This window comes from Cynoglossus semilaevis, chromosome Z, assembly GCF_000523025.1.
Source record: "Cynoglossus semilaevis isolate Cse_v1.0 chromosome Z, Cse_v1.0, whole genome shotgun sequence".
NCBI lineage: Eukaryota > Metazoa > Chordata > Actinopteri > Pleuronectiformes > Cynoglossidae > Cynoglossus > Cynoglossus semilaevis.
This window is the reverse complement of record NC_024328.1, coordinates 7550589-7565994: the sequence shown is the minus strand read 5'-3', so window position 1 is coordinate 7565994 and position 15406 is coordinate 7550589. Positions and strand designations below refer to the sequence as shown.

At 39.2% G+C, this 15406-nt stretch overlaps 1 protein-coding gene across 1 annotated transcript; it reads right to left on the bottom strand.

Moving 5' to 3' along the window:
- Positions 1 to 238: 238 nt before the first annotated feature.
- Positions 239 to 14480, bottom strand: spef2 (sperm flagellar 2). Its single transcript, XM_008335968.3, has 37 exons — positions 13485 to 14480; positions 12569 to 12671; positions 12206 to 12458; positions 11881 to 12048; positions 11547 to 11693; positions 11213 to 11289; positions 10897 to 11107; positions 10584 to 10772; positions 10013 to 10200; positions 9627 to 9798; positions 9289 to 9511; positions 9088 to 9161; positions 8410 to 8513; positions 7831 to 8078; positions 7659 to 7731; positions 7402 to 7556; positions 7197 to 7283; positions 7000 to 7106; positions 6528 to 6655; positions 6240 to 6378; positions 5865 to 6002; positions 5441 to 5589; positions 5300 to 5368; positions 5121 to 5199; positions 4866 to 4925; positions 4649 to 4772; positions 4434 to 4556; positions 3500 to 3638; positions 2656 to 2728; positions 2396 to 2552; positions 2167 to 2273; positions 1758 to 1940; positions 1561 to 1653; positions 1275 to 1445; positions 974 to 1180; positions 721 to 843; positions 239 to 610 (listed from the first exon to the last, which is right to left on the bottom strand). Exons 1-37 carry the CDS (start codon positions 13540 to 13542, stop codon positions 551 to 553), a joined length of 4959 nt encoding a protein of 1652 aa, XP_008334190.1. The 5' UTR covers positions 13543 to 14480; the 3' UTR covers positions 239 to 550.
- Positions 14481 to 15406: the final 926 nt, after the last annotated feature.

Genomic DNA, 15406 nt, shown 5'->3' with positions numbered 1-15406 from the left:
TAATCATCCAGGGGCGACAATGATCACCTGATGTTTTGTTGTCATTTTTACAGAGCCATATCATCACATCAGTGTACACTGAAGGGAAACATGACATAACACATAAAGCAGTGGTTCTCTAACTTTTTCTACTCTGTACCACCTGAAAAAACCTTGATCTCTCTGAGCTCCACCATGATGACCAACATTAGAATATAGCAGCATAGACCTTCACTGTTAGCTTCCACCACAGAGGAGAGATGTTTAGAAATGTTTAGAAAGATGTTTATGTTTAAATGTTGTATTAATTGTACTTGGTATGTTTTAGATTTATTCAACTGAAAATGGAAATGTGAAAATATGAATTTTCCCCACGTACCACTAAAGAGCACTCCAGGAATTTTGCACCGCAGTTTGAGAACCACTGATGTAACACATATAAAGGATTAAAAAAACTTCAAACTCAGTTGACTGGAATCAGTTTCAAATTCATGCAGCTCCTAAAATCCTTTTCTTTTGTGTTTTATCCAATAGTAGTGGGCATCCATAAAGTCACGTGACTGCTGCCTTATTATTCTTCCTTAATGAACGATTCTTCTTCCTGGGGAGGCTGTAATACGCCGTGAAGATTCTGGAAAAGAAACAGAGAGACAGAAACAAAAGTGGGAAAAGAGATTAAACATTCCCTACATTTTTTTTTTTACAAATGCAGACAGTGGCTGGATGAACGGATAGTCATACAACTAGCTTGTAGTGTGCTGGGTTCAACATCAGGTCCTGGATGAAAAGATGCCGAGACAGCACAGAGAACGGGACGCAGTCCTCAGGTTCGTAGCCCAGCTCAGTGAAAACCTGGGCCAGGTTCTGAAAGGCAGCAGAGATGTCAGAACAGATCCGAGAGAACACAAAGTATACTCTAAATATGTGAAATAACAAAATTGTGAGATTTTAAAGTTTTAAACTGATGGTAACTCCAGAGTCCATCTGGATGTACCTGGATGTGTTCCTCTTCACTGGGGCAGCCGGGAGGAAGAGCACGGTGACCCTTTAACCTGGTGACTTTATGACAGAGGACAGTGAGAAGAGCAGAGATGGAGACTCCAGACTCCACCACAGGAGTGGTTGATGCACTCGGACTCCCTTTGGTTTCTCCGTCAGGTTCTATGAGGCTGACACTTGAATCTTTTATCACCGGCATGGACTGTAGACACAAGGCACAGGAACAAGACTTCAGTGGGATTCAGTACAAAACAATACTTCAGATCGGACGACACAGGTGACATCAGGTGCCTCACCTTGACGAGCTCCTCCTCTGAGGGGAGCAGCAGAGCCTGGCCCAGGATCACACTCAGTAATCTAACGAAGCATTGCTTGGGATTAGGGTCAGCAGCAAAGTACTGCAGCATGGACACGTAGTCCAGTTGAGGGGGAGACAGGGAGTGGTCTGCAAACAACTGGAAAAAGAACTGCAAAAAAAAAGTTAAGGGTTAAAGCTGGACAGCTGTTCTTTTTTCCACAGTGTTTATGTTTTCTTTCATTTAAAAATTAAATGAATAAACATTTGCCTTTACTGTAGTTTACCTTGTGAAGATTGGAAAGACGGTCAAAAGGTGGCACTCCACTGTGGTCCTGAGAAACAGGCTGGTCATTCTTACTGGAAAACCACAACTCGGTCTGATGGAGTAAAAGAACTAACCTTAGTCACAGATGTTTTGTAGGTGTAATATTTGATTTCTTCACGTGAGCCTAAATCACAGTTTCCATGTGTATAGTCTCACCTGTAGATACTGTTCACTGTTGACACAACCTGTGTTTTCAACATCTGCTGCCTTGAAACGCTGCAGCACCTCCAGCAGCTGCGTAAGGGAGGGGAACGGCCACGGGAGGGCAGCGCTGAGCAGGAACTGACGCCAGTCCACGAGCTCATACTGGTCCATGAGCAGGGATACGATTTCTATCAGCTTGGAAGTGAAAACAATATTTTAAAAAAAGCAATGAAATTGTTTTTTACCTTTATTAAAAAGCAATACCACCCAGTAGGTGGCAGTAGTACAACTCAAAGGAAGCATAGTTGCTGTTAAATTTCAAGGAAACAAAAATGAAATGAAGCAAGAGTTGAGATAGAGGTACTATTTATAGCTTTATAACACTGGGTTCACTGACCCACCAGCTGGTCACACTCTGTACCTGTTTATCACTCAGGTCGATCCAGCGCTCAGGTAACATGGTTCTACCGGTGTTCACAGATGTTATATCTCTGAGCAAATCAGAAAACTCAGAACTGGACATGAGGCCTGAGATTTAGAAAAGAGGAAAAACAAATGAGTGGACAGATGAGGAAGCTAACGGCTAAAGAAGCTAGCTCATAAGAGATGGAAAAGTACACAACAGCTCCTACGTCCTGTTTTGTTCCCACCTGATGGAGCAATGCAACTGAGATGCTGGTAAAGTGTTTCCAGCTGCCTGATGGTCGGGGTGTATGGCGTGGGCTTCTCCAGGGGAGGTGGTTGTGTAGGAGGGGCTGGAGTGGGCACCATGTGGCAGTCTCCGTTCATGTAGAAGTCACTGCATTCCTGGAGAAGAGAAACAGTCGGATTATAGAAGACTATAAGAACTACACTTTGGGTCACCGTGGATTAAAAATAACTTGAATTGAATAACAAAGTTCATACGCACCAGGATCAGCTCATTCTGCAGTTTAGCACCAGTCTCAATGTGATGACGGACAACTTCTGTTAACTGGTCAATACTGAGAAAAAAGGGAGATGGAAGGAGATTGTCATTGATCAGTGAAGGCTAGAGGCTAAAACGAGACACTGTTTTTTTGTTTTTTTTCTCGGACAATGAGCTCCAGTCTTCACATCATGGACTGAGACAAAGTTAAAATGATCACAACAGAAAAATCATAAACTTCAATGGTGGATGTGGGAAGCAGAAAACGTAAGAAAATGTATAACATGGGCAATAGACCAAGATTTTTACTGTCCCACACTTGGAGTGCAGCCATTGAGGAGCAGCCAGGCAGCAGGAGACGTCACACTGTCACAGTGTCAGGAGCTCAATAGTTAAAACATGTCAGGGTAAAACTACACTTTAACTTCAAGTATAAATTGTATTAGATTAGACTAAAAGTTCATGGATCCCAAAGTGGGGAAATTGAGGAAACATTTTAAAATTCTTTCCACCAGGTTTTCAACCGGGGACCTTTCGCGTGTAGAAACGTGATAACCACTACACTACAGAAACCCACATTCAACGTTTAAGACAACTTGAACCAAGTGGAACTAATAAAACAACAGCAAATCAATTCAGTAGTCAGTACTTTGTATGTATACTACACCATCACTATTATTACATACAAACTCAATGAACAGTTTTGGACATCTCATAAGGAATCTCACAAACACTACATTTAAATATTGAATCAAGCTAAATGACACAGAAAAAGCTCAACCATTGAGAATGAACTCAATTAGTATTAGTTTAACATAAATAAACAGAGAAATAAAAGACATTTAACCTCTTTATTTCTGCATGGTAGTTTGCTTCTAACCACTTATGCATGGCCTGAAACACCATTTCTGCTCCGGCTTGCAGCTGTTGCATCATCACCAGTCCATGACCTTTCACCAGTGAAATTTTCACTTTGGTTGCTTTTTCTGGAAAACACCCACATGCATTTAGTGCAGTTGGACAATATTGGAAAAATGAAATCAAATAGGGTTGAAGAAAATAATTCACAAAAAATAAATAATAAACATAAAAAAACACACAGCACTGCAGAAACTGCAGTCATACAACATATATCAGGCATGGCTAACCCGTGGCTCGGAAACGACATGCGGCTCTTTGTCTTTTTCATGTTTGTGTTTTTTATGACACCTAAACCTCTTGTGCATGGGTGCTGACGCAAATGACTTGGAGGGAAAACCCACTGAGTAATGTAGGCCTACCAAATTCACTTTCAAAATGGCAGGGAAAAAATGCATAGCCAAGTGAATGTAGGAAAATGAACAGGAAGTTTCGAGGGTCGTAATGGCAAGACATTCTGCCTTATATGTCAGGCATCATTAGTGCATTTCAGGGCTTCAAATCTTGAGCGGCACTTCAGTTCTCTCAATGCAAACATTGACCAGGATTTTCCAAAGGGGTTTTTGCAATGTGGCTCATTGCAGTAACACGGTAAAAACTGTGGCTCTAGGCCCTTGACTGGTTAGCCACTCCTGACATACATCACAGAAATACAGAAAGAAACAAACAGATAACAGATAAAGACCAGCAGAAGGCATATAAACAATTATACACGCGTAATCTCTCTCTCACACACACATTTATATACATACATATATACATATATAAACATATATATATATAAACATATATACATATTTACATAAATATATATACATATATACTGATCGAGAGAGAGAGGAGTGTAGAGAGTAGTTCTTTACCTTCATGTTCCAGTGCAGCTATGTATTCTTTATGTAATATCTTTCTGACCTCAAGATCACAGGTGAACTCTATCTTTCTTCCTTCATAGACTGCAGTGGGAGGTGGAGGCGGTGGTTCTGGCTCTGGAGCAAAAAAGATTTAATGGGGTGTAAGAGACCCAGACCCAGAGGGAAAAAAAACAACATCTCTATGATTTGGTTTTACCCTCACACACCTTTCTGCTCTTTGGCTGACTGTTTTCCTTTTTTTGTTTTGCCCTTTTCTGGAGGCTTCTCTGGCTCCTTTTCCGGAGGCTTCTCCGGCTCTTTTAACTCCCCCTGGTGGATTTCTGCCGACACCTATGACCAACACATATGATCCAGACACTTTGGCATTCCCCAAACAGCTGCGTATAGACATGAGAATCCTGGCACAAAGTCACATGTTCTTACCAATCGGCCGATGGCTTTCACGGCCTCCTCATACTCGAAATTGAGCTTCTCCTGGGAATGCTGAAAAAAGCAAAGAATAAGAAAATCTATGCTGCAGATTTGTTTTATAGCCGGAATTTGTGTTGGTGTTGAGTTGAATTAGCAGTAGATGTTTAATTTTACTGCCATTAGCAAAAGACTCCTACTTATATAAAATATAGAAATAATAATAATAATAATATGATAACAAATCAAAGTGGAAGAAAGGTGGCTGACCTTGACTGGATCTGTATCTAACTGACTCTGGCTCTTGGGCATTGGGTGTTCAATAAATTTGGGGAGGCATTGAAGAGAACTGAAAAGAGGAGGACATTGTTCATAAAGAGGTTTGTGCTCAGGTCTGCTCAGTTAATTTACTGTGAGAAAATGAAACGATCTCTCTCCTTCTCCCTTACAATTTAACTTTCTTCCCTTCATCTCCTTCCGTCGGCCGAGCCTTCTTCTCTGTGTCCTCTGTGTCAATGCTGCCGAAAAACACATAAATTATCAAGGCGCATTTTATCCGTTTTACATTAATAATGTGTAAAACACATTACCTGTAGTCAAAGTGAACGTTAATTTCAGTGCTCCCCAGCAGGGGGACATAAATAAAGTTAGAGAACGGTTCAAATATGACTTCCCCCGCCATGCTCGAATAATAGACCCTAAAGATACAGATTGACTCCTGAAGTTTGTTTATTTCCGCCTATAAAACACACAAAAAAATCTCTTCAGAATATGTAACATTTCACAGATTAAATACATTATTATAAAAAAACACCCAGTATAGTCTGCATTTGCAGAAATCTTATATTTTGAGCTTTGTGATTTTCTATCTGTTTGAACAATAAATAAATAATAAATAAACAACAAATTCATTTTTTGTAAATACTGTGAACATTTTATATAGTGTACTGTGGGTTTCCCCACTGTGGGACAAATGAAGGACTTCTCAACTTATCGTAGGGGTTGAGAATTTACCTGAATGAGTGAAGAGTGGTGATTGACGAGTACAGCGACATGATCATCCAGCCAGCCCTCGTGTATGATGGACGACCTTTCCTTCTCATTTTGTTCCTTACGCTTTTCACTGATGTCCAACAGACGCTCTCGCAGCTCCTGCAACAACACATCACGTATTTGTTTTTTGTCATATATTCATTTCCCTGGAACCCAAAGAGTGAACAGAGTGAGGCAGAGAAATTAAATTAAATTGATTGTATTTGGAATGCGTGGGCTGTGGGTTTGATTCCCAGCCTGGTGTGTGTTATTCTTCTGCATTTACAGAAAGAAAGAAAAAATCACTTAGTTTGAAAATATTCATGCTGTGATATATTTAAAGTAGATTAAACTTGCGTCAAGTCTCAGATGAAGTTCTGCTTTGGTTTCCTCGTCGTCTCTCATATCATCAGGTACACTATTAAAGTCCTTTTGCCACTGAGACACAAACTCCTGCTTCACATCTGGACGGCCCAGGAAGTGCTTGAAGTCCTCCCTGTAGATACAGACAATAATTTCTCCATTATATTTTTTTATCATAATGGATGTTTTTTCTCCATGTTTTACACACACACACACACTTATTTAACAAAAAGTCTGGTGAAACCAGATATGCGGTCACAGACAGTGGATGTCAGTTATCACCTGGTGTTGTAGAGGTGATGGTTGATGAAATTGCTTTGCGAGCGCAGCAGCTGCAACACTCGTCTTATGTTGTTAACATAGGATTCACACACAGTTTCCCAATTGGAGCACAGATACTCTGGGATTTCCTGCAAATCAAATAAAGAAAAAAAGGGGCAGAAGAGAAATGTTTCATCAGTTGTTCATCAACAGGTGGCCCGCAGGACAAATATTGCCCACCAAACAGTCCAAACCGTCCCACCACTGGATTACAAAATAAACATTAAATACTAATGTTAGACAAAAATTTGATTTTGATTTCATTTTATCTAAGTGGGGGTGTCGGTCCAGAAAAAATTTGGGTCAAATATAGGTGGCCCCTGGAATAGATTATCAACTTAAAAAGAAGAGAAAAAAAAAAGATATAATGTTCATTTCCTTAAATTGACAGTTGTCTTGACTTTGCAAACACAGAGAGAAGGTTTTGCCTTACTGGAGGAAGAGATTCATCCACAAAAACTCTGGGCGATACCGCATATTCATTTTGGCCTCGATGTCCATTTTCACTCATCAATGAGCCGATGGAAGACCTCCTTGGCTCTGTTGATTATTGAAGAGAAATAGTTAATGGTTAATGATTTTAACCAGACCAGATTAAGTCATAATATAAAAAGAAACACCTGGACTTACTGAGCTGGTTGATTCTTTGTCCTTTTTTCTTCTTACCGTGTGGAACAGATTCTGTGGCACATGAAACTTCCTCTGCACACTGAGTGACTAATCAGGAGGAAATATGATTTAATTAAAATACATTTCAGGTAAAAATAGTCACATGTTTGTCTAACATGTTGAAGAAACACAACTACGCTCAAGGTGGTAAATAAAAACCAGCTACCATCTGGCTTGTGTGTCAAAACCGGCTGCAGGACACCAGCTAATCTGTCGTAGAGCTCGTCCTCATCAACATTGGCTTCGATGGTCACCAGAATATTCTGCTTCTCACCATACCATTCCCCAAGACGGGGCCAGGTGTCCCTAAAAGCGGTAATCCTGATGATGGGGAGTTCAAGAGTAAACATGTACTGTAGTCAGGCAGCAGTGTTGACAAATACTAATACTGAGCAAAGCAGACATGTTTGTTCTTCAGTTTACCTTTGTGGAACCTGTGCCAGATATAAATTTTTTTCTGTCGGAGACAAAGCTGTCTCAGTTGCAGGATCAGAGTCTGTGTCAGCGATTAGGAAAAGAAAAACAATCAAAAACAAACATGAAATTCAAGCATACATTTTAATATGCAGAGACCAGACAATAAGCTTTAAACCACCTGTGTGACTGAATGCACGTCTGATCACGGCCCCATCAGGGACGTCCAGCAGCACAACCATGTCCAAGACAGGCTCAGCGCAGCCTAGAGTATGAGGTGGGTTAGGACCAAAAGCGAGTTCAGACCGCTTCCTTTCTACACTGCCCCCCACCTCAACTGACCCGCCCAGGGCTTTCTCGAACAGGTAGGCCTGATTGATGTCCATCGGAAAGCCATCCAAGATCCAACCTGAATGAGCTGGAACATGTCTGGTTGGTGCACAGTGTAAACAAGAGTGATTGTTATTTATATATTTTTTTCAAATAAATGTGCTGTTAGAATTACCACATTGATTATGTTCATTAATTTGTGAAATTCATCAGAAGTGTTTAACACATTTTAACAGGTGGGAAATTCTGAGAGGCTGTAGATCAATTATTATTGTTGAGAAGAAACTCCTAATGATGTTTGTCATGACTAGTCATGATTAATTACAATCACAATTAACCACAATTTATCATGATTTACCTACACCTACCCTTGAATCAGTTGAGAGTTCTAATTTTCATGTAGGCCTCACTCTTAAAAACGGTCTCTCACCTGATGGCCTCCACTACTATGTCCACTATCACATCATTTGGAATCCCTTGGCCTTTTATCAGCTCTTTCATTGCAGCTCCTCCCAATGCTGCACGAGCAGACAGCTGAACCAAACACACAAAAAAAGTGAACTTCTTTCCCAGTGACATAAACCAAAGACAACCCATTAATTAAACAATCGACACTTTATACTAAAACTACAAAAGATATAAAAGTTTTGATGTTCGATAAAACACTTCTTCATTCTTTGAGTCAGTGTTTCCCAACCTTTTTTGGGCCACGGCACATGTATATCACCAGGAAAAAACCCACGGCACACCAAACAAAAATCTCACAAAAAGTGATGTAAGATAATATAATAATCTTCTAGTTTAAATGACCTCATCATTGACTAAAATCTCAGTCTGTTTAGATAAAGACAACAATAATATACTGGCAGGAATTGAAAAAAGACACACAAAAGATCTTCTTCAAGATCTTTTTAGTTTTAATAGCCATATCTGCTGCCACCTAGCAGAAGATTTAATTGCTCTGCATGTCACACACGGACGAACAGAAAAACATAAACAAAAAATAAATAATAAATAGTTTTGGGACCAATTGGATAATTTTCCACGGCACACTAGTCTGCTACGACACAGTGGTTGGGAATCACTGCTTCAAGTGTATGTGACCGACCTGCTCTCCAATAATGTGGGCATTCAGCGCCTCCTCCACCAGTGTGTCAGGAGATAAAACACAGACGCCAAACTCTGCAGCAGAGAACAAGTAGAAAACCAAGCAACACATCTAACTACACTTTCAGATATCAGTTAAGAATAAGTAAGGAGCTGTTATTGCTTATGTTTAGTATACGTTTGTTAGAGTTACGGTACGTGCCTTCAGCAATCTTGGCCAAGCACCTCGTCTTGCCGGAGCAGAGGTTTCCGAGGACACAGGCTTTGATGGTATAGTGAGGAAGTGACGGTGAGGTGGACTCAAGGAGTGGGGGGTGAATGATGTTCTTCAGTCGGTGCATGATGTGCCCGAGAATGTTGTTGTTTGGTGGGGGTTGTTTTAGCTCCCCCGCCTCCTCTGGCCACACCCAGTCACCTACCATTTCCTGGTGAAGACAGCATGATTCTAAGACAGAGTGGCTCCATTGACACTTTGAGTCAAATTAATCATTTGCTTCATTAAGTTTGAAGTAGAATTTAACACGCGTTTTCCCGACCCACCATGTACTCATCGAAGTTTTGGTTGTTGAGGACCTCCAACCTCCGACACTCTATTGTATCTAATGGGGTATACAATTCATACGAAGGTGAAAGGCCCTTAGGCTGCTCATAGAGAGGCAGACCATTCAGCACGAGCTCCTTCCACTCCCTCATCATCTTCTCTGGAATCAGACTGGATAACATAGGAAAAATGATAAGAAGGCAAAACATAGACAAGTAAGATTTCCTGCAAATTGTAAACTCACATATTATAATACATAATACGTATATATATACACACATATGCATATGTATACATATAAATATACTGTATATACATACATATATACATACACACAAACCAAAGAGTCAAAAACAAACTTAGCCTCATAACAAGAGTTACGTACTTCGCTGTAATCAGACGATATTCTCCGATCTTGGTTGACAAATCCAGTATCTGTTCCACTATGTCCTTGCAGAGTTTAAAATGCTTCTCATATTTGCGGCGAGTTCGCTCGGCAGCAATCTTTTTAAAAAATTCCAGCTCCTTTTGGATCTCCTTGGCACGATCCAACTTTGCCTGTTCAGCCAGAGCCTACACCCAGACCCATTTAGAAACATGAAATCAGGGAAGCAGCTATGACAAAAATGCTCCGACTGGTAAATGCCAGACACCAATCAGGGGAAAACAATGTCAAGATGAAAGACAGTGTTAAAGTGAGTGAATGGCACTTTGTATTTAGAATCATGGATCCCTGACACTTGGCGTCAAATGGAAACAATAGGTTTTTAGATTTTAGTTTTTATACATATGGTCTGGAGAGTATGGTTCATCAAAAATAGTTGCTACAGTAGTTTTTCTTTTTTAATTTGTGTGTCAAGTGTGAAAAAATGACAGTCCCAGTAATTCACCATCTCCTGATCTGACCGATGAAAACAAAATGAGATATTGTAATTTTCACTTGTATCATATCTCACCGCCTCCCTCTCCAGAGCCTCCTTTATGTCTCTCTCCTTCCTCTGCTGGTACTGTTGTTCTCTGAAGAGGCGGTTCTGACTGATCACCGCCTTCTGCATACGCATCTGCAGGAGCTGTGATGCCACACGCTGCTCCTGTTGGGTCTGTCGTGTCAGACGCTTCACAAGATGCTCATCTCGTCTTGCCTCCTGCAATGAGGCAAGACGAGTTTACTTTTTGCATTAAAAAACATTAGCAGTAAAAGTGTTTTCACTTCAAAAGTGGGGTTTTCTAACGTGATGTATGAGCATTTCACATTGACAGATGTTTTACCTCCTGAGCTTCGTGGATCTGGAGCTGCTCCAACAGAAATCTGTCTCGTCTTTTCTCCCTCTGCTCCCGGGCCATGGCACTCTCCTCAAGCCTGTTTCGTATCTCCTGCATGTACTTGAGATTGGACTGTAGTATCAGATGAGCTTTACTTCCCTGCATGTCTAAGTAACTGCTCCAACTTGGTACATAGTATTCAGCGACAGGCTGACCACTACAAATAAAAAGTGTCATAAATCACAGTAGTCATGATATTTAATGGTCAGTAATCCCAGTTTAAAATTATACAACACTGTGTGTACACAGTTTTGGGTCTTACCCTAAAGAAGAAGGAACTCCAGAACTGACCATTTTCTTTCGGCTTAATTCAAACTCAGCAATTTCATTCTGGACCGTCTGTGTGAAAGGAATCAAAGTAATTTTTTCATGGTACAGAAACACAAATAATTCTAACAATGTCCAGATTTATAATTTTACTTAATTGGATATCTTTACACTGGGAAACTGTAACAAATGACCAAACACAATTTCTCAAACCTTGGTTTCATACATCTATTCAAGAAATGTAATTTCTTCATTTATCTAACATTATAATCATTGTATTCGCTTTCTGTGGCTTCATACATTTGCCATCGTAATAGGTTTCATCACACCTTAGCTAATTGTTCTCTGCGTAGCTGCTGCTGTTCATATCTTCTCTTCTTCAGGTTCAGTTGCTTGGTGTAGGGAGGAGGCTTGGGTATGATCGCAATCTGGTCAATAGGCCCGATGTTGGTGGTTTTCTGAGGGGCCGTACGCAGCTGCAAAGCATAAAGTTTTACTGTGCAGTTAAACATGTTTTAATGATCAAATCATGAGAACAAAATGGGCTGCATTCCTGAATTTTGTTGTATTACCACTTATAGAAGAAACTGTGAGTAATTATCTGCTTGGTTAGTACAAAATAATATACTGTACTATAATGTAGCCGTATTTACGGTAATGTACCTTCTCAAAATGTTTCTTTCTTTCCTCTGGGATTTTGAGTGTACTCTTTAACTGGAAGGAATGGATCGTGACGGACCTGTGGATCAACTGCTGACATTTCTCCTCATAATGCTGAGCGATCTTCATCAGCTTTAGCTCTGCATCTCGCTTCACTATTTGATGCAGACGCTACATGAGCAACGAGACAGGGAAAACAAACAAAACACTAATCTGATAAAAATTGCAATACTGGATGGAATTTGGATTTTCAGTATCATCAGACTGTTCAAATTCATATTCATCTGCAGAATTAAATTGTTGCTGTTGAAAAGAAAGCCTTACTCACATCAGTGTAGTTGTCATGCTCTCTCTTGTGCAGGTTTGCTATGGCTGCTGGCTGCATGATCTCCACCATTGTCTCTGTCATTTCAGCTCTCTTTTTCTTTCCAAGTGCAGTGTAGAGATGGTACAGCAGTCGTGTGGCAACGCCGTGTTTCTCCTGCATCAGTTCCTGGGCTGTGTTTATGTCAAAGGTGATTCCCAGTAATTGCAATGTCGGCTCAAGACGAGTAAAATTGTTCACTTTAGAGATTGATGTGCTGTGGGAATGAATACAAATACACCAAGTAGTAAATTAGGATGTGGTTTATTTCATAGGGAAAATTAGAAAACGTCAGCTAAAAAAAAAGTTTAAACAACCACCACTTACTCCTTTTTCGTAAACATTCTGAAATCAGTCTGTAACTGATATTTAAACAGAACTTCTCCAATTAAGTAACCGGTGGAAAAGTCCCTGGCCAAGGTTTGTGGCTCTGTGGACAAAAATGCAATTACTTACAAAGTGACAACAATTATGATGTAAAATATCTTGTTTACAACTTCAAATGCTGCATAGCGCTAATACATTTTAGAGATGCATTTTTGATAGAGTATGTATAATGTAGTATCAATAGTCTCAAGGTTTTTTTTTTGTCCAATTTAAAATTAATTACTGATGCATTCTGGGTAATCTACTGGACAAGGTTACTGAATTTTGAAACTATCTTTTGACAAACGTGAAGTTACTAATTGATCAATGCTTTTGAAAATCTAGTTTTTAGCTTTAACTTTATAGGTGAAGATGCATCTTTTTAGATAAACAATATATTTTCATTCTTGTTTTTACCAAGTTCTGGTTTCACAGGTTTTGCTACATTTTGAATGACTACTAACATTTTAATTTTTTTGATAACTTTTGGGTCATGTTATAGTTGTTCTGTGTATTTCGTTTGTATTCACGTTTAGGTTTTCTTTACTTATTTTCCTATTTGTTGATAAACATTTTGTAGATGAAAAAGGTAAAGGATTTACGTTTACCCTTTTCTTAACTATAATAAATATTACGAAATCTTTCTTCTTCCTTTTTTAAATAGGTAGTAAATTGGCACCTCCCTAAATTGCCTGACGAAAATCCAAACTATAAAGGCGTCTATTTGGTGTTTTACGTTTAAAAAAAAAGGATATAAAACATATAATTGTGTGAAACATGTAAAACAGAAGAACAGGAAGTACATTTAAAAAATCATTGATGTTTAATTAAAATCCGAGATTACGTAAATGTCTTACCGAACTTTAATGTCACTTACCTACAAATTTGGAGAGCCGCAGCTCCTGGTTCAGCCACCTGCACAACAGATCTGACATCTTCTCCGGGTCTCTTCAGATGCTTTACCGTAGCTGATGTATTTAATGTGATTTGTTTTTAGCTGACATCAGCAGTGTTTATTAACTGTCACATTCTTTTTTTCTCCATAGATTTTCTTCGGTTTCCTGAGTTTGCCATTACATGATGGATTTAAACGTAGAGCTTCATTAGGTCGTAGAGGAGCTTCTTCCTGCCGGCTGCTCTCCCAGCTTCAGCCTTTCATCCTTTTATTTGTATACAGCACAAACCTTTTATTGCCTTCTGAGTGCCATCTTACGGTGTTTTACGGCAGTTGACGCCCGCGCTGCTCCTGCTTTCCGCTGACTGTTTAACAAGTTAACAGATTTAGCAACACTTTTTTTTTCCAAACGTGTATTCGGTCTAAGGAAATCGCTTTGGGACACTATTGTCATGGTGACAAGTAAACGGTGTTACCGTCAAGTGTCACTTTGGAAGAGGCTGGTCTCAGATCGGTTTTGGCTGCGCAACATAGAATTGGGCGAGTCAAACACTGACTGATCCTGGATCTGTGTGAGTTCGCACTTACAGAAGGTCAACTGGGACAACGCTATTTTTACCTCCACCTGATTGCAGACACTTTACACTAATGAGGAAAAGACAACTCATATCAGGACTGGCCCTCTGGCAAGATTAGTTTATTTTTTTGCGCACATCTATAATATACCGAGTATTACTAAAATGTACTCTTAAGCCGAACGTTTCCTTAGTATTTGTATCAGTTGGTGACTACAGACAGGCCAGTTCTACAAGACATTCATTTTCGATTATCCAGAAACCTAATATAAGCCTATATCTTTCACTATTATTATTAGTGTTATTATTATCTGTTCACATGAGGGTTATTCAAAATACTCTAGGACAGATAACATAATTTCAAAAAGTGTCCACCTCTAAAAACTAAGACATGTCTTCAAGGCTTTAAGTTTTTTTAACCTTTACTTATATATATATATATATGTATTCATATATAAAATAAAATATGTATAATTACATTTCTACCCAGAGGGTATGTAGAGGAATAGTTAGTATTAATAGAGGCATTATTTTAATAAGCAAATATGTCTTTCTATTTGTTAAAGTGCCATGACCTACCCTCATATATTGCTGATTCATTACCAATATTATTGCTGCTTATCAAACTTGTTGATAAGTAAATAAAACTGACAGAACACATGGCCAGACAATTAACTTTATTGTCAATAAACAGGAAGCAAATCATCTTATAAGTGTTAACATCTAATTCACTCTTTTTTTTTTACATTCCACCAATACTAAAATATGTGGCAAAATAGCATGAATCTTATAGCATTTTCAGCAATGGAAGCCGATTTCCAAGTACATGATAATGGACATCATCAAGTACAACATTAGTTAGTGTTAGTGTTTAAAGCGATACCAACTTTGAGCCAAAAACATTTAAAAGCTCAATGTTTAGTTATATTAGTTTTTACAACATGCATGGGCCATAGACAGTGATATGTAAGGCATCATAGTGAAACTTCTGTAAAATATCCTCGAAATATGTAGCGTTTTACACAGTAAACATTGGCTCAAACAAAAAAAAAAGGACCAAAAACAATTTCGGGAGTTGTCACATACAGCATGTGGCCTGTCTGGTGGACTTGCTAGCAAAGCAACACTGCAATTAAAAAGGAAGTAATGCGTCACATTTCCAAATTAAATAATTTTTCAGACTGACAGAAGTTTAGCACAAGACAAAGTCGTACATAAAATACAATGTGTTACATTTTGGGACTTTTGTTATCTACACAAACATCTGTCTTAAAGCTGGGTCTATGGACCTATGCTAATTTTGGGCATTAATATTATGCACTAACTTGG